The sequence below is a fragment of the Alnus glutinosa genome, chromosome 8 (genome assembly GCF_958979055.1).
Source record: "Alnus glutinosa chromosome 8, dhAlnGlut1.1, whole genome shotgun sequence".
In the NCBI taxonomy this organism is placed as follows: Eukaryota; Viridiplantae; Streptophyta; class Magnoliopsida; order Fagales; family Betulaceae; genus Alnus; species Alnus glutinosa.
This window is the reverse complement of record NC_084893.1, coordinates 10283879-10307289: the sequence shown is the minus strand read 5'-3', so window position 1 is coordinate 10307289 and position 23411 is coordinate 10283879. Positions and strand designations below refer to the sequence as shown.

The window sequence follows — 23411 nt, the reverse complement described above, 5'->3', positions numbered from 1 at the left end:
CGGCTGCAACCGTTCGGACATCAGTCTTCATGGTCCGGACGATCAAGCATCATATATTGAAATTGCGTGCACCAGTTCAACCATCCGGACATCAGCCTTCAGGGTCTGGACACCCAAAGCCTTATTATGGTAATTACGTGCAGCCGAAGTGCAACCGTCCGGGCGCGGCCTTGTTATGGAAGCTTTTAGTGCTATTTCAGAAAAGGCAGTTGCAGTTGACCGTCCGGACGCTCGGTCAAGCCGTCCGGACACCCTCCGGTATTGTTATCATAACTTTTTACTCAAATATCGGATTGGTTCGAAATCGGCGTCGTTTGAATGCTAACAAAAAATGATGTAAATTGATGGTTCGGATGGCAAGTATTAACGTCCAGACGGCCTCCATCCAGACTAAAACATCCAGCGTCCGGACGGCCCTGCGAAAATTTGAGAATTGCTTTTGGGATAAGGAAAAAGTTGCCCGTCCAGACGCCCAAGGCTACCGTCCGGACGCACGTGCCAGAAAATCCATTTTTGACTCTAATTAGGGCTTCTAAAGCCTATAAATAGGGGGTTCTAGGCATACATTCAACATAGAATTCGGTGGCGAATTTCTTATAGCTTAGAGTGGGTGTTTAGGGAGATATTGAAGATCAGCTAGCTCTCTAGCTTTCGCCAGTGTATGATTTGATCCGCTATGAAGTCTATCTTAGGGATTGACCTTAAAGTAAAGGATTTCATTGAAGACCCCTTCAGATAGGAGATCTGTTTGGAAGGCGTTCGTGTTGGGTTACACGTTAGAGTTCAAGGTACGACCACTATGATTATTATTCTTACAAATAACATTGCCTTTACATTTTGTATGTTTCCTATGAGGAGGGACATATTTAGATGAGGAAGAATCCGTCAATTTCACTTTTCCTCAGAGTATCCTACTTAATCCAAGGCTTGTGGGATTTCAACAAATAACAAATTGGCATAATATGGCCAGTTTTTCCACAATTATGACAAGTAGGAACAAACTTACCTCGTGTTCTTGATTCCTTGGACTTTGGCATCACATGTTTATTTAAGCAAGAATTTTCAGAACAAACTGAATCTACTATCACAAGCTTAATATCAGCAGAATCTAATTCAGAATCAAAAGCATGTGAAGTAGAAGTACTTAAATTAGCAGTCAAACCAGGCTTGTTCGAAATATCTTAATGCATACACAACATGCTTTTTAAATTATTACTTGAGAATTTTTTCAAGAGATTTTCAGATTCCTTTAATTTATTTTTAAGTGTACCAATAATGTCAAATAACATGGTATTCTCAGATTTCAAAAAGTCAATCAAAGCAAGTGATTCAGATAACTGAACAATCAAAGACACTTTTTCTTGCTTCACCTTTTTTTAGCTCTTTTGGAGAAACAATTTTATCTAATTTAGCAAAAACTTTAGAGAGCTAAATAACACAATTTTCTTCAGACAACTGAGAGAAATCCATGATAAAAAGGTGTAATAAAAAAATAGAAGTCAAAAGAGATGAGGATCACACTCAGGAAATAAATCCTTAATAGAGTGTACCCGCTTTGATACCAATTGAAAAATTAAATTGACTTCTAACAAGCGTGTATGTGTGAACAGTGTGCAACAAAATATTAAATGCGGAATTAAAGGAGACAAATATTTTGTTGACGAAGTGGAAACTCAATTAAGAGAAAAACTACTCCGATGCAGCCAAACCCAGGATATCCACTATTCAGAAGACAAAGCTAGTTACAAAGTAGTAGCACTCACATACCCCTGATGCAGTGGTCATACCTTGAACTCTAACGTGTAACCCAATACGAACGCCTTCCAACCAGGTCTCCTACCTGAAGGGGTCTTCAATGGAATCCTTTACCTTAGGGCCAACCCCTAAGATAGACTTCACAGTTGATCAAATCACACACTGGCAAAAGCTAGAGAGCTAGCAGATCTTCAATATCTCCCTAAACACCCTCTTTAAGCTATAAGGAATTCACCACCGAATTCTGTGTCGAATGCATGCCTTGAGCCTCTTATTTATAGGCTTTAGAAGACCTAAATCAGGTCAGAATCGGAGTCTCTAGCACGCGCGTCTGGACGGCAGCCTTGGGTGTCTGGACGGGCAACTGTTTCCATGTCTGAAAAGCAATTCTAAAAAATTCTTGAATTTTGGCAAGGGCGTCCGGACAAGTGATGTTTCTGTTTGGACTTCTCTATTTACCATCCGGACCATAATTTACAGCATTTTTCGTTAGCTTTCTAATGACGCCAATTTCATCCCAATTCGATATTTGACAAAAACGTTATGATTAAAATACTTGAGGGTGTCCGGACGGCTTGACTGAGCGTCTGGTCGGTCAACTACAACCGTCTTTCCAAAATAGCGCTGAAAGCTTCCATAACAAGGCCGCATCCGAACGGTGTTGCCCTAGCATTTAGACAGTTGCACTATGGCTGCACGTAATTACCATAATAAGGTTTTGAGCGTCCAGACCCTGAAGGCTGATGTCTGGACGGTTGAACTGGTGCACGCAATTTCCATATATGATGCTTGATTGTCCGGACCACGAAGCCTGATGTCCAGACGGTTGAACTTTGTACGCACGACTTGCCTTATGGAGGACATCGTCCGGACGGGATCACACATCGTCCGGACGGTTGCAGCAGTCATCCCATAATTGTGTCTTGAGGGAGAAACCCTAATGCTTGTCAAACACTGAATGGTGTCCGGACGGTATAACTATGTCTTCTGGACGGATTCACTAGAACACTGGGATCTTCTCGAACTTTGAAGAGCGTCCAGGCGATTTGCCATTACGTCCGGACAGATGCAATCTTGAACTGTTCGAAGCTTCTGGACACTGATGGACGTCCGGACGAAAAGTTCTCGTCGTCCAGACGGATGTTGCTGACTGATGAGCGTCCGGACGGAATACCACGTTGTCCGGACGGATTCAAGGGAACTGAACTGACTGGTTTGAATTCTGAACTGAGTCTTCTTGAAGGTCATAACTGAAGTGTAGACTCTAAAAAAAACAGCATCCTTGTGAAAGCAGCAACATTACATAGAAGTGATTTTGTCCAACAGAATGCAGCCAACACAAAAACTAACACCAACAAACAAATTGGAACAAATGTGACCACTTCAGGGGAAAAAAAAAAAGCAACAAAAACAAACCAAACCAAACCAAATAAACAAGTAAACGACCAAATCTCGAGTAGCAGAACTATGGGTACCACTAACAAATAAAAGTAAAAAAAGAAATCAACAACTTTGTTGCTATAACTTAATGAAAACAAAATAATAAATAAAAATAATTATAATGCTAAAAATCTTGAGTGATTTTTAGATTACTTGTAGCAGATCTATTCGGTTTGGGTCGGTTTGATGTTCGAAGATCGCGTCAGGTATGAGTAAAATTTCTAGGGTTTTGAGTGCTGACAATGAAGTGTGTGGCGTAGCAATGTTCCAATTAGGTTAGTTCGGACATTCATACATGGGGGGACGGGGCATTTCAGGTATTCCACATGTAAAACTAAGGGAATATGCGTAAACCAATAAGTGGAATTTTTGAAATTCAGCTGGTTTTTGATAAGGGTATATTTGTCTTTTAACAACCAAGGCTGATGGCAAAATGGGAAGGAAATCAGCTTAGACGGCACGTGAGGCACATGTGGCCCTTTGACAGTTCAAGTTAATGGGTCTGACTGATGGAAGGGGGCAAATTTTGTAAAAATGGTAGTTGAATACTCTCTTTTGGTCGAAGTGTCAGTTCATGGGGGCATATTGACAATGACTAGAAGTTGATGGGGGAAAAGGTAATTACCAAAAAAAAAAAAAAAAGGGACATCACAGGGCACGGGGGTGGTTCGTCCACCCCCACAAGGCTAAGCAAAAAAAAAGGGGGGGGGGGGGGGGGGGGTTAGGGGGTGTGGCCCTTAGGGGTGGTCGAACACACCCCTAGGCCAAATGCATGGGTGTGGCCGAGCCACTCCCAAAGCTTTTAGGGGTGGTTTCAGTCACTCCAAAAACAAAATGGGGGGTAGTTGAGCCACTCCCTTCTATTTATTTTATTTTATTTTTCACTTTTTAATGCTTTTAATTTATTTTGAAGTTTTATTATTTTTCAGTTTTTTAAATTTTTTTAATGCATAGGACATGCGTCAACATCTTAGAGGTGTTGACGTGGACTACCATTAGTTTTTGGACGAAAGTACCATGTCCATCTTTAGCCAAAACTAGGTACCATTTGCGATACGAAATGAACCACATGGGGCAAAAAAAATAAAGAAATTAAACCACAGAGGGCAAAAATGTATTTAACCCTATATATAATACATTTAAACAAAAAATGGTACAATTTTATTACTCATATGACTTGAAAACAAAATTACCCTCAAACAAAGGTTGATAGTACTTATGCAAGAGTAATGAATGCTACTTGTCATGCACCTCATGTCTCCCTTGTATTTCTTAAAATTGATGTGACTTTTAAAATCACATTTTGATCAAAATCTAATAGGAGTAATGCTACATGTTATCCTCATGTCCCTTGTATCCCTCCAAAATTGATGTGACTGTTAAAATCTCCATTGTATCAAAATTTAATAGTGATCTATCAAAAATTCAATAGTGATTTTAAGAGCTACATAAGTTTTGGGGGGACACAAGGGGGACATAGGAGTGACATGTAGCATTACTCGTCCGATAGTGATCTATTATAAATTTAATGGTGATTTTAAGAGGCACATCAATTTTGGAAGACAAGAGGGACATGAGGGTGACAAATACCATTACTCCTTATGCAAACATAAAATTTGATTAAAAAAGAAAAAATAACAAATAATTATTGTGACGACCCCTTTTTTTTTTTTTTTTTGAAACATACAAATGGATCTTCACAGTGGCACGATTACTTGTTGCTTAGCCAACATAACGTACACGTTCCATAACATGTACCTGATATCAAAGTTACATCTAACAGCGGGATACAATAATCAATATGCAGCGGAACACATATCATAAGCAAAAATACATCTAATACATAATTGTTATCAACAACAAGAGTTATATATCGTCTATCTATTTAAGGCTTATAAAACATATTACACTAATTACATTCTAAAATACAGGCTCAATAAATACATATGCCACTTAGGTCACGAGCCATAAATAAAATACCCAAAATGCGGACTACCCATGAGTCCGTGACTTATGACTGTCGCAATGTGTTCCAATCATAGCATCTCATACGTTAGGTGGACGAGTCAATATCTATATCTGCAGAACCTGCAACCAAAGCATCAATGTCTGCACGGTTACGTGGGTTGCCGCATCCGCACAAGTGAAATTATGAGTCCACCGTCTTATCATAAATAATTACACTAAGATCTTAGAGGTATACTATTCACTGAGTTTTCGCAAAGAACTAACTTTTCTTTTATAGTCTTGCGAGCACTATAACATCTACCAATTTTATAAACTTTTGTTTGAAAAACCCACAATAGCTGATATAGCAAACACTAACTAATAGAAAATATGTAAAGCATACTATGTAGCTGTGAACATATATAGAAATTCCAGTCATCTCACCTTGGAAGCTTTTACATATCGACTCATCTACAATATATTCCTTTTGATTAGTGGCTCAATCATACATGTACACGAGTAATCTCAAGCATACAAGTACGTCTAAGCAAGAAAACATGACATCTAGCTTAGCTATACTAAGACATCTACATTCCCTAAATTAGGCAACAATAAGCCTACTCATGTACACTTACTGCCTTTGCAGGACAACTCACGTGGTATTACATAGACATTAGCATCCCATAACACCATGCCTAATCTCGTACACTTATTGCCTTTGCAGGACAACTCGCGCGGTATTACATAGACAATAACATCTAACTCTATGCAATGCAATCATCTACACACTTTCAAACTCAATGCATTTAAATCATGCAAATAATACATTTACCAAAACTACAATATATAAGACATGCAACACATTCCATCAAATCACAATATATATACATATGCCAAGCGAACGATGATCGTATCCCAAAAAGCAGGGACCGTATCCCAAAGAAATAGGGACTGTATCCCAAGGAACAGGGACCGTATCCCAAAGAATAGGAAACATATCCCAAGGAACAGGGACTGTATCCCAAGTTAACATAGAATCCGTAACTCAAAGAGAACAGGGACCGTATCCCATATTAACGTCGAGTCCGTAACTCCAGAGAATAAGGACTGTATCCCAAATTTTGTGCCGTTTAGCACGCAATGCATCATGTTTCAATTTTATAACTCACACTAAAAATTCCATTCATTTACAATGCAACCATAGTCTACAAAATTCCCAACCACCACGTACAATCACACAATTCATTCAAACTCCACATATCATATTCATATTTTCAAACATCTATCATAATTTCAAGATATTCAAAAGTACTCAAAACAACCAAAACAGTTATAATCAATATACAGTTGGTTCGAATTTGGTAAAACAATATATATTTAGCAATTCTATATTATATGAAAATAAGTTTCTCAGTAAGTAGAATATTCACCTTGGCTGCGCGGATATTAAGCACCAGGTCTTCTAGACACCACCATGCAATGCATCATTGTAAAGACAATACATTGCACATTATACACAACTTCTAATATTGGACTCACATATACCTCTTAAATTGCTCAGGAGCTAACTCATGGGAAACCCATAATATTTCAAGGGTTTCAAACATCTACCCATAAATCTTAGACACTAACCAAACTCAATTAATACTAACTCAAAGTATTTACTAAGGGTCAGATATTAAAATCACCACTTAAATAACTACCTATAACATTAAATACTAACCTCAAATTATATTCACAAATCTATAAATTATTTCCACTAACACTTATATACTAACATTAACCCTAAAATTATAGTCACTAATATTTTTACAATAATTACTAACTTATTAACTTAAATCATTAACACATTTTAGAATAACATTATCCGTAAAATTACGTTCACTAATCTTTTTACAAAACCCGTAGCTAATTTGGGATTAATCATCACAATAACCACAATTAATCCACAAACTAACAATCTAGGTTTTAAAACACTTAAAAAGCCCAAATTAATTTAACCCATCAAATTAGGGTTTCTAATCTTAAACTATAATATACTATCCCAAAAACAATATTATTAACCCAATAGCATTTACTAAGGGTTAATCACATAAAAACTCAATAAAAATTAAATACCCAAAAGTTAGGGTTTGAGGAGAACTTACCAAAATTTTACCAAACCAAAACCCAAGGTTTGGGTAGCTTCAAGTAAGTTCCAAGTAACCCATTACCTAAAGGAAACATTAGATTAAACTCATATTTTAATATTTTAACCCAAAATCACGAAAATCATGAGTTTAGTGTTTTACCTCAAACGATCGGTGAAAACATAGATCCTTATGCGTAAATCACGTTTCCGAAGTCGGATTTGAGTTTGAACGGTTGGATTTTCGTAGATCATGGGATTTGTATCAAAAACTTTAACGAAAACCCTTCCCCTATTTTTTTTTGTTTTTCTCTCGGGTCTACATGAAAAGAGGCAAGGGGTGCATATGCGCCTCTCACTTGTTTTATTTATTTATTTTATTAAAAGATAGGATGCTGCCTCTTTAACTGAAGGCGTACGACCCTTCATTTTTCTTTCAAGTGATTGTGCACCTCATCTTATTTTTTTTTTTGTTTTCCATTAATGCCCCTTTTTTCCATTTGACTTTTCTTTCTTTTGATTTCAAATTCATGCCCCTATATCTTCTTCTTATTTCATTTTTTTTTTTTTCTAATTTTCATTTCTATTTTATTTTTCTTTTCTATTATTACTATTCTCTATTTCTTTGAACTTTAAAAATATTCTTTTACATTTTAAATTCATGTAATTAACTTTAATCGATTACTTACTCAAGTTTTTATACTTTAATTATTAAATAATGTCTCAAACATTACAATTACTTAGGAGTTATAGGTTTAGAAGAGCTGTTGGTCAAAACTACCCCTTATAAAGAAGTAAAGTTATACAAAAAATTATGAGTATACATGCGGATGTGGTTATTTGTAATATTTGCAGCCGCATTCGCAAAATGCGATATCACTTTTTGATATCTGCATTCACATCCATATCAAGTTTTTACTAACTGTATCGGCACGATTATTACAGTTATTATATGTTATCTACGTATTAAGTAATGAGTATTTTGGGCCTTTTTTTGTCTTTTTTTGCCTTATTTTAATCTCTATTAAGGCTTATTTTAAATGATTTTGAACATAATTTAGGCCCATTTTTAGTTTTTTTTTTTTAGTTTTTTTGCTTGTTTTTATTATTATTCTTTTTAAGCCCTAATCTTTTAAAAATATATTGATTTTACATTACTTTTGTCTTTTTACGCAAGTGTTACACGAAAGAGTAATACAAACATCAAGTTAATGTAAACGTAATCTATAACTAATTCAAAACCACATCATTTTGGTATTAAACGCCAAAACGACGTAGTTTCGGTAAATTTATTGAATATAAAAAATATATTATATATAAAGGATAAAATAACCGCATTCGTATACTCTAAAATTACTATTCGTATCCGCATATATGAAAAGTAATTTTTACTAACCGCAGCCGTATCCGCATGTGCGGGTAACGGTAATTGTAGATCGTGGATGCATGCGGCTAATATCCGCCTACATGCTCAAGGTATCACAAAACTCCTCTTTTTCATTCGGACCTTACCCACCCACCGCTCACCCTACTGCCCACGCCGCCGCCGAGCGGCATCGACCCCACTGCCTCTCCTCCGCTGAAATCTCCGGCGAAGAACGTGAACGTTTCTTGCGTCGGTGGTAGAGTTTCGTGGGGTTGGGGTGGTACCTTAACAGGGGTGGGTTCCATGGATGGCAACTGAAGGAACGGCGGTTAGGGTTGTGTTTGGCTTCACTGATTGTTATGGTGTTTGTGTTTGAATTTTGGGTTGTGGTGAAATAGGTTGTGACTGATTTTCTGATTGGGTTCCTTTTTGTGTGTTGGAGGGCAGTGGATGCCGATTTGGGGTGGGTGTTTGGATGCCTTTTTCTACTCGGCGGTTGTGCTATCTGTGCTAGAGTTGGATTTTCTCGTGAATACTGAAAATTAGGGATTTTTAGTAGGAATTCATTTAGCAATTACAGATACTATATCAGGTCTGTGTTTGGGAAAAACTTGGTTTTGTAGGTTGATTTTCTGTGTTTCCGAAAATCCATTGAGAATTTAGAGAAAAATTTCAGGTTTTTTTTTTTTACTGAAAACAGACGGTTTTATAGGGGATTTGGAGGAATGAAAAACGCTTCTAGGCTTAGAAAAGAAGCTGAGCAAATAGAATTGCCCCCAAGTTTTCGATTTCACCCGACAGATGAAGAACTTATAACTCACTAGCTTTCCCAAAGGTTCTTGACACCAACTTCTCTGCTATAGCAATCGGCGAGTTCGATCTTAAGCACCAGAGATTTTAGCAGAGGAGAGGCAGTGGGTCGGTGGTGCTCGATGGTGGCGTCACTAGCGTGGGCATGCGCAGTGGGTAACGTCTGAATGGGAAAGAGCTAGAGGAGTTTTGTTATACCTTGAGGAGTAATTGTGTGTTTGGTTTATTTGATTAATTTGGTGTTATATGCTGATGTGTTCATTCCTTATTGAAGGTCATGGTTTATGCCAAGACCACATAGAAGTTATTCTCTTTGAACAAACACCTATTATCCACAACATCCGAAACAATAACAGCTCTTTTTCATCTCCATGTTCTGAGGCCTTCTCCCTCCCTTGGTCACTTGGGCATTCTAACAAGCACCTAACAAGACTTACAGAACGTTCAGCAAACCCAGAAAGAATAACAGCAGTATGAGCTCACAACGCAGACATTCAAAGGAAGAAATCTGATTGAGATGCGGGAGAGACTGGATTTTTATTTTTTACCCGAGGGAAAGAATCGAATGCGAAGGGTTCGGGCTTCCGGCCGGTAATGATTTTTGGATAGTGTTAGAGTATTTGCATCCCTATTTAAATGAATTAGAGATAAAACCTATTTAGAGATAACCTTCTTCTTTAAAAACTTTTTTTTTCTTCTTCTTCTTCTTCTTTGAAAACCTCTTCAAAGCATATTTAACGCATATCCCTATTTAAATGAAGGCACAAATTAATTTTGAAATGAATCAATTTCTAACAAAGCTACAATAAAACAATTCATCTTTTTCGTAACACATAAATATATTTATTTATAACTAACATTTTCATAATAGGGCCTACGTACGCTGTTATCCCCGCGTATTAGGGTTGCGTGGTCCTTGTGCCCATGGCAACGACTATGGCCGTACACCTGCCCGTTAGCTAATCAATCAAAGTACACTTAGTGTGATTGTTGATGGAATACCACCTTCTGGCTTGGCCTGCTTCAGTGGTTACGCCTTTATCCCAGCGTCGATATCGAACTGTATTTTCTTTTAATTCTCTTGAGCCAAAAAATATATCCTCCGCACATGCCCTCATCTTATAAACTTTTTCATCTCTTTTTCTTCTCTTGATATCTTTAGGGCAGCGTGTAAGAGGGTGTTCATCTCATACTTCTTATAATTATTACCTTCAAAAAAATAAAGCTTTTCCAATTTGGGAACTTTCAAAGACTAAAAATTGAATATATCTAGAAATTATTTCAAGATAAAAGATTTCAAAATAAATAAATATATTCTCAATGATATAATTTTCTATAGACAACTTTCATTTTCAAAAGCTCTTTGGAAATCCTTTATGAAAACAAGGTAAATTCGAACAATTATATACATGTACTTAACTATAATGCTAAAAACAATGGATCAAATAACAGGACATAAAATTACCTTGGAAGGGTCAGAGGATCTACTTACTTCTCTTAATGTAACTAAGAGAAATTCTTGATAGCTAGTTAGTCACTTGAGTACAGATTTAAACAAATTACTACCCTCATATCTACAATTAAGAAAGCATACTAATACAACTATGGGTTAGGCTTGCTAGTCAATTGAGAATGGACTCATTGAGATAAAATTTTATTTTTTATTTTTTTATTTTTTTTAATTATAAGGCATGCATGCTATTAAGTTATAAATTTTAGACTTTAAGAAATTCTTTCTAGATAGCAAAAATTATCTTATATGAAACTCTGAAATATTTATACTAACAAGACATTTGGAATTAATGCAAAAAATATACTACGCTATGTATGTATTATACTATCCTAGCCAAGACTTATGGCTGTAAAGCAATTTCTAAAATTTTAGAAATATAGTTGACATGCATAAACGGATGATACTGGACTTTGGGGAGGCCAATGAATTTTGCCCCAACCAAGGTGTTATATTTCTGAAAAATAACTAATGAGTTCCTTAAAGATCCCGCGACTGTGTGTGTTAGTGTTAAGGCAACTGTTTGGTGATACAACAACCACTCAGGGTGTAGAATGAAGGAATGTAAAAAATATATAAGGTTTCTCTTTTTTTTTTTTTTTTGAAGTGAGGGAGAAGAATGGATGGCAGAAGGCGCAATACCTTCCTTTCAGGATTGATGTGGGCATCGTCGTGAGATATGGAAAATTACAAAATGTGCAACCACAACCTTGCGAGCCATCTACCAAGCCAATTGGAGATTGTCCACACCTCTTGAACAACAGATACAATTGGTTCAAATCACTATGCCGACAGAGGAACATGGCGAATATCTTTTCAAGAATCAACTTCTAGAGGAATAGCCATATTCCCAAGAAAACTCGATGGCGAGTTTTGTGTTAGTGGGGGTAACTATTGTAGGACAAGAATTCCATCTTGTTCCCGAGATCGATGCTCTTATTATCGAGTGGGCTCGACATGACATCAGGATTGTTAACAAACGGGCTTGTTCAGGAACAATCTTACCGTCGAACAAAGTTGTTTACCGAATAGTTATTAGCAAGCCGGGACGAAAATGTTTTATATTCGGAACCAAACATTAGGTTCTAATGAGTAGACTACATTAAGCAGGACATTTTGTATCATCGGCACCAAGTGGACATGAGGACAACTAATATCTGGTGGTGGAAGTACAAAAGGAAACGACTACCGGCCGGGTCAATGAAGAGCGAGAAGTACAACTAATATCTGAAGTTTATACCTTACACATTACAAGCATGCAAGCAAGGGTTTCAAGATCTTGGTGCTTCTTCTCTGCAGACTGCTCACGACCTCTTAAGAAGAGGGGTATTAAGGCTAGAGGTATGGCTTAGCATTTTGCATTTGTAATTTTTTTCTATGGCCGTGAGCATGATTTGATATTCTTCTATAGCTTTTGTACATCAAGAAGTATTTTGAGGTAGTCATTAGCATTAATTGTTCTGGCTAGAACTTATTCTTCTCTTAAAAGCAATTCATCCTAGCTTGTCACTTGCGGGTGAGTTTCACCCAAAATATGAGCAATTGTTTGTTACATAATGCAACTTGAATCTCATATATAGTCATAAAAGAGGGTTTGTTATAAAGCAAAACCATCAAGAAACTTTTATCTTAATTTGTGTTATTGGATAATTCCTTGTTCCTTTAATAACTCTTTTCCTTGTCCAATAAGTGGAAATGGGTTTTTGAGATGTGTTGATACAGTTTCCAGCATGGTGACGTGTCAGATGATGATTCACTTGAAGATTCGCCTTGTTCTTTATGATATGCAAAATAATAAACACTGTGTCGGGGGTGCCGACGATCCCCCTCCGATGCCTAAGTTAGATGATAGATTGAATATGAGCAGAGTAATTTTTAGAAGCATAGAATGTACCTTAATATCTGAAGAGATTCTGGTATTTATAGAGATTGAAAAGCAGTTAGGATTGTTCCCCGTTTGTGAGGGGATCGGTAGTTGAGGAAGACTTGGCCTCGGGCGCACGAACATTTCGGGTTCCACGACCGCCTATCTCGAGCGCACGATCCTTTATGGGTGACATGTTGTTGGAGAAACTTCGGGCACACGATCTAGTTATGTATCGTGTGTCGTGTTCCTTAAATCTCGAGTAATCCCGAGATGTTCGCGGCCTCGGGTGTTACAAGGTATTTGGGTCGACTACCCGAGTCGGGTGGTCGGGTCGGGTAAACCGGTTGGGCCCAAATGATTTTGATGGGCTTTGATAAACTAATATTTTCCCTAACAAGATGAGTAATTATACTTACTCTGGTGTTAAAATTTAAAGGTATATCTCTCATTTCACAGTGATTTGCAAGATTAATTTGTGGACAAAACTTCCATATTCCTTTTTCCTTTTCATGTCTTTTCTTGTTCAAGAAAACTTGGGCAACTTTATATATTAAAAAGAATCAAGGGGGAAAATGAAATTAAGAATTCTTGGCAAGGGTCTTACTAAGCCAAATCAAAGTGCTTAAGGTTACAGGAAGTTGCAGAAACTTGATAGGTAATGCACAAAAAATTCTTTTGAAGTCCGTGATTTCAAGAATGATGGATTACTACAGCCAAGGCTCCAATTGTCTGGTTTTCTTCTCTTCTGAATTCTTAGGGGTATTCTTAGACCAATATATCACCCAAGTTTTCTTGTCCGAGTGGAATCTTTGACCTAAACGAAGGGGTTTGGCAGGTCTGCGAATGGTACTCATTTGATACTTACTGGCAAGTGTTGGAAAATAACTTTATAGGATATAAATCTACATACTATCCAGTGGCTGTTAGAGAAATTTAACATGACAGTTGACCTAGTAATATTATTCTTTTTGTTGAGAAGTTTATCTGTGCCACATCTGGTCCACGATGCCCTTAAATTAGGTCATTTGAAAGCAATTTAATTAGTGTCAGCATTGTCAATTAAGTATCGTGACAACTTCTTCCAACGACAAAGGGGGCTCCCCCTCAGCAGACGCAGTTCACCCACGTCAATTTATTTAGTGTCTGTTCCTCCATGTTAATTTTGGATGAATATCTGTTCCTTCATGTTGATCTCAATTAATTTGACTTTGTACTCTCTAGTTGGACATGAGACCGTGGAGGTGCCATAAAATAAGCGGTGCTAATGCTTAATGTGTATTTCTTGGGAAGGTAATTTAATTTTTGGAATTGTGGTGTTGGATAGTATAATAATCACAGCATGCTCAATGTGTGACGCCCACAAACTGCGTAGTGGAAATTTTCATGTTGAAAAGTTCTAATGATAAAATCCATTGGTTCCAGGGATAAAATACAATTCATGGCTACTTTTGGATTGGGTTGAGGAGGGGTGGACAATGACTATTAATGGCTATTCTATGTTTACTCTTTATGCCAAATTGACTTATATTAAAAACATTATGAAAGTAAAGAACTTGGAATACTTTGGAGGTTTGGGGCAGCGTGTTAAGCAAGCAAGGCAAGATTTAGAGGAAGCCCAAGCTAACTTCATTGCTTCTCATGGCAATGTGACTTGTCAAAGGAGGGAAAGAGAGTTCTACATGCTTATATCTCTATCCTGGCTACGGAAGAGAACTTCTTGAAGCAGAAGTCTAGGAACATGTGGATGAACTTGGGTACGTGATGGCAACATTTCCTTCTTCCACAAATCTGTTAAGGCTAGGAACTCTTCTAACCTCATTAAGATTTAGTTGGATGAAGAGGGTAATAGGATGGAGGATCAACTCCGATCCAGATTAAGGAGCTTGCTATTGGCTTCTATCAAAAGCTACTTGGCACCTCGACTCATGAGTTTGACTCTTCTAAAGCAGCCCGGGTTTCCCAGCTAATTAGGAAGAAGTTTTCTCCTAGTTGTGTGGCTGGTATGGATGCTGAAGTTACTTTTGAGGAGATCAGGAAGGCTATTTTTGCCCTGAAAAAGCAAAAGGCCCTTGGCCCGGATGGGTTTTTTGCAGGATTCTACCAAAAAGCTTGGTCTATAGTTGGTGAAGATGTTTCTAATGCAGTGCTGGAAATTTTTCAGACAGACAGGTTACTTAAAAGGGTGAATGCTACTATTCTTACCTTGGTTCCTAAGAAGAAGAATCCAGCTACTATGGGGGATTACAGACCCATTTCTTGTTGTAACATCATCTACAAGTGCATAACCAAGATTTTAGCCAATCGGCTCCTTCCGGGTTTAGATGACATTATCAGCTTTAATTAAGGAGCTTTTATTTTGAGGAGAAGTATCTCAGAAAACATCCTTCTTCCACAAGAGTTGGTATGTGGCTACCACAAGAAGAAGGGCAATCCGAGACGTACATTGAAGGTAGACTTAATGAAAGCCTACGACTCCATCAGTTGAGATTTTATTCTCCATTGTTTGTAAGGTTTCGGGGCTGCTCCTAAATTTTAGGCTTGGACTAGAGAATGCATCTCTAGTCCTAGCTACACCATTACTCTCAATGGAACACTTGTTGGATACTTTAGGGGTAAGAAAGGACTTAGGCAAGGAGAACCCATGTCTCCTTACCTCTTTGTCATTGCCATGGAGATTCTTTCTCTTTTACTGGAGGAAAGCTCTAGGGATAATCCTCTTTTTGATTTCCACCCCGAGGTGCTATGGAATCAGGCTTACTCACCTTTGCTTTGTAGATGACTTGTTGATCTTTTCAGTTGGGAATCTCAATTCTATGAAGGTTATTAGAGATGTTTTGGGTGAGTTTGAAGGCCTTTCAGGTTTGGAGGTCAATCTGGCTAAAAGCACTTGTTTCTGTGCTGGAATTACGTATTGAGAAGGTCAAGGATGATATCTTGAACCTTTTGTAGATGAAGGAAGGTGTTTTCCCGGTTTGGTACCTAGGGGTACCCCTTATTACCAAAAGATTGGCAGCAGCTGATTGTGAAAGTCTTGTTGCTAGGATCTTAGCTCGTATTGACTCGTGGTTGGTTAAGAACCTTACTTTTGCAGGAAGGCTTCAGATAATTAATTCTGTCCTTTGCAGCCTCTAGGTTTATTGGTCTAGAATTTTCATTCTACCTAAGAAAGTTATTCTTTTGTTGGAACAAAAATTCAACCGATTCCTTTGGTGTGGGAAAGATGTGAAAGCTCAAGCAAAAGTGGCTTGGGATAAGGTGTGTGCTCCTAAGGAGAAAGAGGGTTTGGGCATCAAGAAGCTGGAGGTTTGGAATAAGGCCTCTTTGTTGATTCATATTTGGAATCTATTTGCTAGGGCAGGTTCCTTTTAGGTGGCATGGGTGCAAGATGTGTGGTTGAAGGGGAAGAGTTTTGGGCAAGTCCCTATTCCTCAAACATGCTCCTGGGGGTGGAAGAAAATCTTGAAGCTCTGTCCCATTGCTTGACCTTTTCTCAGTTTGAAGGCTGGGGATGGTTCTAGTATATTCCTGTGGTATGATACTTGGCACCTTGCTAGTTACCTTACTGAAAAATATGGTTTCAGGACAATCTATGATGCTGGACATAGTATTGGTCCTAAGCTTTCCTCCATTATTAGAAATGGAGAGTGGTTATGGAAGAGTGCCCGATCGGATAGTTTGGTGGAAATACAAAGTCGTCTGCCGGAAATTCCAATAGGTAATGCTGATATTCCTGTCAGGAAGTTCAGCAATGGGACCTTTCCCTTAGCCATTCCAAGGCGTTCTTTTATCCTTTGGTTGGCAGTTAGGGATGCTTTAACCACCAAGGATAAGCTATGCTCGTGGGGCTCTACTTGCTCTAGTCTTTGCTTGTTTTGCCATGTGAAAAATTAAGAGATTTCTAATTTACCGTGGGTATGTGCACAATGTGTAACAAAATATTGTAAATGCGGAATTTATAAAACACAAATATTTTGTTGAAGAAGTGAGAACTCAATTAAGAGAAAAATCACTCAGTGGCAGCCAAACCCAAGAAATCTACTATCAGAAGACAAAGCTAGTACATGATAGTAACACTCACATACTCGATGCAGCGATCGTATCTAGCACTCTGACACATAACCCAACATGAACGCCTCGCAACCAAGTCTCCTCCTTGAAAGGGTCTTCTATGGATTCCTTTACCTTATGGCTCCTTCCTAAGATAGACTTCAATTATGAGTACAGCCACAGGGCCACAGCACCACAGTAACGGCTTGAGAGTTATTGGATCTTCACAATTTCTCCCTAAAATATACTCTCTAAGCTCTAAGGAATTCAATATCGAATTCTGTAATAATACATGCCTAGATGCCTCTTTTTATAGGCTATAGAAGACCTAAATCGACATTGATTCGGTTTTCTCTAGGCGGTGTCCGGACGCAAGCTAAGGTCGTTCGAGTGATAACTGTGCAACGGGCTTTCCATAACGCGCTTTACGCAATACCATGTCAGGGCCGCATCCAGACGTTATTGTCTTAGCGCCCGGATGGTTGCACTTCTGCTGCACATAAATACCATAATAAGGACTGCGTTCGAACGGTGTTTCCCTGACATTCGGACGGTTGCAATTCTTCTCCATGTCTTGCCTTATCAAGGATAGCATCCGGACAGTGTTGCCCTGTTGTCCGGATGGATGCAGCTGTCTTCCCATATCTGTGTCTGTGAAGGAAATCTGATTTATTGTCAAACTCTGATGAGAGTCCGGGCGTATTGCCATGACGTTCGGATTAATGCAACCTTGAACTATTCGAATCTTCTAGACACTGATGGGTGTCCGGACGCATGACTGGGCCATCCAGACGGAAGCTTGGGATCCAACTTCTCTGACTTGGAATCTGCACAAAATCTTCTTTTGAGCATCTTGAACCACTTTTTCTGAAATGAAGACTCCGAAATAAAACGGCATTCCTGTGAAAACAGCAACATTATATGATAGTGATTTTGTCAACAAAATATAACCAATCAAAAACTAACACTATAGATGTCAGGAGAGCAAGGAGCACCTCTTCTTTGAATGCAACTTAGCCGCAGGATTTGGAGAGCTTTGATGAATGATTGTTTTGTTGTTGATCCTCCATTTCACTGGGATGCTGTTATTCACTGGTTCATAGAGAAGGTATAGGGTAAAAGTCTGAAAACCAACCTCTGCAAGTTATGTTTAGGGCCAACTATTTACAACACTCCACGCTTGGAAGATGCTATTGTTTCCCAGATTAAATGGCAAGTTCGAGCTAGGATGTTGGCTAAAGGTTCTGTGAAGTTGGCTGGAAACAATATAGGCGAGGTTCATCAATGGAATTTGCAAAATCTAATATAGGGTTGTTGAGTTGGTGCAGTTAATGCTTGTTGCAGTTGATTTCCGTTTATTGTTTGTGTGTTGTTGCTATCCTGTGTTTGTTCTTGTGCATAGCAGTGTTTCTGTTGTTTTGTTTCCTGCTTTGTTTCTTGTAGTTGGTTGTTTAGATGTGTTATGTTGGTTGTTGCTATTTGTGTATAGCTTTTGTTAGTTTTGCTTCTAACTAGGGGGTTTGTCCCTACGCAGGGGGCTTGTTCTAGTTTTTACTGTAGAGTCTGTACTCTTATGTTTAAGCTTTATAAAGGATTTAATTCATCCAAAAAAAAAAAAAAATACAATTCATGACAACTTGCCTGCTTGTTTTAGATATTCTACAGCGTGTGATGATGACTTGAGAACCTATATGTTTTTGGCCACATACGGATGTTTGATTTCATGGTCTGACTATGGTCTTTTATTTGGTGGTTTGTTCAGGTCCGGATAGGGGCAACACAAATTGAAGGCAATGTCCATGGCCTTGTTTCTTATGAAAAGAAACCATTTTGATATTAGAATCCCTTTTACAGATGCTAATGCCCTTGTCCCCGCTTGTTGGTTGGAAGTAGTCTTCATTATGCAGTAGAATTGCTACTTTTTAGCATGAATGACATTCAAGCTAAACATTTTGATCTTTTAAGCTGATTGGTTTTGACGAATCTGTATGTGGAGGCCATTTGTTTGCCGCATGGCTGAGAGAGACGAAAGAAATATAATACCATACTTTGCACTCTTTAATGTAGTTTCAAAAGTTTACTCCAAAGATATCTTAGTCACATTGTAAATCATTTTCCAGGTAGGCTAGTAATATGGAGTAATGGAGTATACCCTTAAGGCATGTCGAACATCCAATTTGCCCTTTCATGCTATGTGAATCATCTCCAACAACATAAAATGAGATTCTAAATCATTAAAGAACCATTATGAAATAGGGAAGGCAAAAGAAGTAGAATAATTGCTATCTAAATGAAAGGAATATGAGAGGGAAGAGCTTGCGTGTGGCAGCTCTGAAGCTTTGCCTTGCAGCCAGTGTAACGCCTCGCCCGTTACGACAGAATATTAATTATAATATAGACTTGGAAATTTTAACAACACTTCAGAGCTTCTACTGAAATACCTCAAAATAGATATAATAAGAAAGTCAGCATAATTATACAAAAGTAGTAATAGTCATTCCTCACAGGGCATATAAAATTATACAAGCCAAAATATCTAAAGCTTAGCATTTTCATAACAGCAGAAATATAAATATTGTCTCTAAAAACTAAGTCAGTGAACTACAACATAGTAGTTCGCAAAAAAGAGGTAGTCTAGCCTCAAATACTAGTATCAGGATCCATCTAAGGGTCTGGATAGTTCTGATATTCTTCTTCTTCTTCATAAACTGTATTATTACACAATACAGAGAGAAGACAACAACACAAGATACTAAAGTGAGTCTGCCGTTTCTCATAATATAATGAGTGTTGATTTATTTAATAAATCTAGCATTATGCAATATGGCTTTATAATTATATATATACACAATATATAATCTATGGTCGCGAGTCATAAACATAGATTGAATATAAACACGATCATAAGGCAATGATATGACAGTTTTAAATGTAGAGTTTTAGGTATTTTCCTTTTTCCACTTTTTTGCTGGCCTAGGCACAGTTAATGTTCTATTTGAAGCCTGGGCTTCCTCCCCTTTAACTTTTAATTATTTTCTTTGGGAACCTGGGTTCCTGGAAACCTGGGTCTTCCCTGGTGACCTGGGTACACCAGTTTTTGTATTTATTATTCTCTTTTTGGGTACTTCTACATTCACTGTACCTGGGCTACCAGTGAATCGTCATGTACCACTGTGGATCTGGATCCACAACTTGTTATTAAACAGATTATTAAAAATAATAAATATGCAAAGCCACATGCGCAAACAAATAAATAAAGCAGTAAACATAATATTATAGGAAAAATCAACCAGCTTCGTCTTCAGTAAGTATAAAGATACTTACAGTTTTTTCTTCAAAAGTTGTCCACATAAATATTGACTGCATAATTATATCCATGCAATAATAATAAATTAGCAAGAGATGCTAAGAGAATATTTATTATTATTACTACACATAGTTTTAAGAAATCATTTTCTATTTAGGCATCATAACGGCTATAGATTTAGATATAAGAATTACGTAAATATTAGCGTGTCCTAAAATTCGTTTATTTTATATAAATAGATAAAATAATTCATTTGATGCTAATCACATTTTTAAGTGAACATAGATGGCATAACGGCATAAAATATCGATACCTTGTATTTTTAATCAGACAGAATAACCACATTATAATACCAAATGTCTTATAATATAATATTTGGGCATCGTAACGATGCTACAAATTATTTCCCTTTTTCACTAAATATATTTTCCTCTAAAACAAAATACCTTTATATATATATATATATGGTCTTCATGTAGGTCCCATGTATGTTAATGTATAAAACATATAACTAAAACAAAATACCTTTTTATATATATATGGTCTTCACGTAGGCCCCATGCATGTTAATGTATAAAACATATAACTAAAACAAAATACCTTTATATATATATATGGTCTTCACGTAGGTCCCATGCATGTTAATGTATAAAACATATAACTAAAACAAAATACCTTTATATATATATATATATATATATATATATATATATATATATATATATATATATATATAAATATCTTCTTAAGACAATCACACACACACAAACCGGTCATGATTCTCTGTTTCTTCTTTCTTTTAATAAACACACACATACACGTTGATTTACACCTTTATCAAACATACACAGTTTGACACCACACACACACGCGTCTTTGTCCCCCACAGTACACACGTTTTGTTTTTGTAAAACACTCTATTTAAAACAGATGAGTACATATATATATATATATATATATATATATATATATATATCGGCTTTCCATTAAAAGAAGAGGAACGGAACAAAAAGAAAGAAGAGAGAAGCAGGGAGAACTCACTTACTGGTTCTTTGTTTTAAGAGACCCAAGAGCTTCTGATCAGAATTTTGAGGAATGTCAGAGAGTCACCAAGAGCTGGAAATCTGTTTTTCTCCTACAACTCTACTAGTTTGGTTCAAACAGAGAAGTTACAGAGGAAGTTCTTCCTCTGTTTTCTGGTTTTTACGAAAAAGAAGAGAAGAGAAGTATTTCTTCTTGTTTTTCGGTTCTAATAAAGAAACAAGTAGAAGAGAGTCTCTCCTATATACCGAAAGAGAAAGAAGAAAGTCTTCAGAAGCTTTGAAAGAAGAGGAGTTGCAGAAAGTTTGAGAGTTTCAGTTATGGTTTTCCAAATGTGAGATGAACACCCTTTTTATAGATCTATTGATGGTTAGATTCAACCTAGGTGCTTCATAATCGATGGATGGGGATTAAAGCATGTGGGTGATGCGCTGTCCAGGTGAAAATCTTGGTAATATTCAGTGAATCTGCCTAAATATCAGAATTCTTCCTTATCTCTAAATAATTACTCGGTAACCTTCGTTGGGCTATCATTTGGGGAAATATTTGGTTCCTAACTAATTTATCTTTTAATTAGTTAAGTTTGGTTTGTTAGGAAATGGTTTACCGATTACCCATCAATTGGGTTCGAGTATGGAAGGATTTTGGGTAAATAAAAGACAGGTGTACGTGCTAGTTTAATTCCTATAACTATTGCGTCGACAACTCCATATATATATATATATATGGAATACTTATTTCAAACGTTTAATTATTCCACAAGTTAAATACATACATGATGTAAATTAAATATATCCTATACATATACTCATGTATGTGTATAATCATTTTTATGTATTAAAGCGTGTTATTTATCCGGGTGTTACATTCCACCCCTCTTATTGAAATTTCGTCCTCGAAATTTGCAATCCTAATAATCATGATACTAACTAACAACAATCAAGAAATAATAATAATTTCTTTCTTGTTACCTAATCATCTTCAACATCACTGAAGATATCCTTGGGCGGTGCCACATGAATTTCTTCTACTTGGTTGATAGGAGCTTCAGCACCTGGTTGATCTACATTTCCATGAGCAGGGGCAAAATTCTGCATCTGAATATCCCATCCCATATCTTGATGTATCTGAACCATCCTATTGAGTATTACATCATTAAGGGCCTGGTTATTGATAAAAGTCTGTTGCAATAACATGAACTCTCCTACAGGGTGAAATACGCCCATAAGAACTGGCCCTAACGTAACCAGGTCTGGCACATGAGGCTCTACAGGAATATCAGCAGGTGCTGGTGGATTTTCAGGAATATCAACTGGTGCAGGAGGCACTAGTGGAAAGCCTGGTGGCATATGATTCCCTTGTGGGTCCATGTCTGAAAACCAAAACTAACAAATAAATAACACAAATGCATATCACAAAAACACACAACAAGTATTTCAATCAAATACCGCAAAAGATTTTTTTCCAAACCTCAAAACAAATGTGGATATTTGTTCCTTATCTCATGTTCAAGTTCCTAAGATGCTTCCTCAACATTATGGTTTCGCCAAAGGACTTTAACTAAAGGTATAGTTTTGGTCCTTAATTGTTGTTCCTTGCGATCAAGAATTTGAACTGCCAGTTCCTCATACCTGAGGTCGTCTTGTACTTGAAGTGGTTCAAAATCCACAATATGTCGCGGGTCATGAACATGTTTCCTTAATGTTGATACATGGAAAGCGTTGTGAATTCTGGATAAGGCTGGCAGTAGCTCAACTTTGTATGCCACAGGGCCAACAACTTCTTTAACTTCAAAAGGGCCTACAAATCTTGGGCTCAGTTTCCTTTTCTGGCCAAACCGCACCACTCCCTTCATTGGTGATACCTTTAAATACACAAGGTCACCCATATTAAATTCCAATTGGCGGCGGTGTTTGTCTGCGTAGCTCTTTTGTCGACTTTGAGTTGTTAACATCCTTCTTCAAATAATAGAGATTTTATCCTTCATATCTTGTATCATCTCTGGCCCAATGAGGTATTTTTCACCAACTTAATCCCAATATAATGGAGATCTACATTTGTGTACATATAGTGCCTCATATGGAGTCATACCAATAGTTGCTTGAAAACTATTGTTATAAGCAAATTCAACTAAAGGTAGATATTTAATCCATTTGCCTTTAAAGTCGAGTACGCATAACCTCAGCATGTCCT

General features: G+C 37.2%; 1 protein-coding gene and 1 long non-coding RNA gene across 2 annotated transcripts; one reads left to right on the top strand and one right to left on the bottom strand.

Moving 5' to 3' along the window:
* Positions 1 to 8747: 8747 nt before the first annotated feature.
* On the top strand, positions 8748 to 18716 carry LOC133876524 (uncharacterized). Its single transcript, XR_009901556.1, has 3 exons — positions 8748 to 10037; positions 11564 to 12297; positions 18633 to 18716. It is a non-coding gene; the product is annotated as an uncharacterized LOC133876524 (long non-coding RNA).
* Positions 18717 to 22734: 4018 nt separating this feature from the next.
* LOC133876107 (uncharacterized) lies at positions 22735 to 23106 on the bottom strand. Its single transcript, XM_062314391.1, has one exon. It carries the CDS (start codon positions 23104 to 23106, stop codon positions 22735 to 22737), a length of 372 nt encoding a protein of 123 aa, XP_062170375.1.
* Positions 23107 to 23411: the final 305 nt, after the last annotated feature.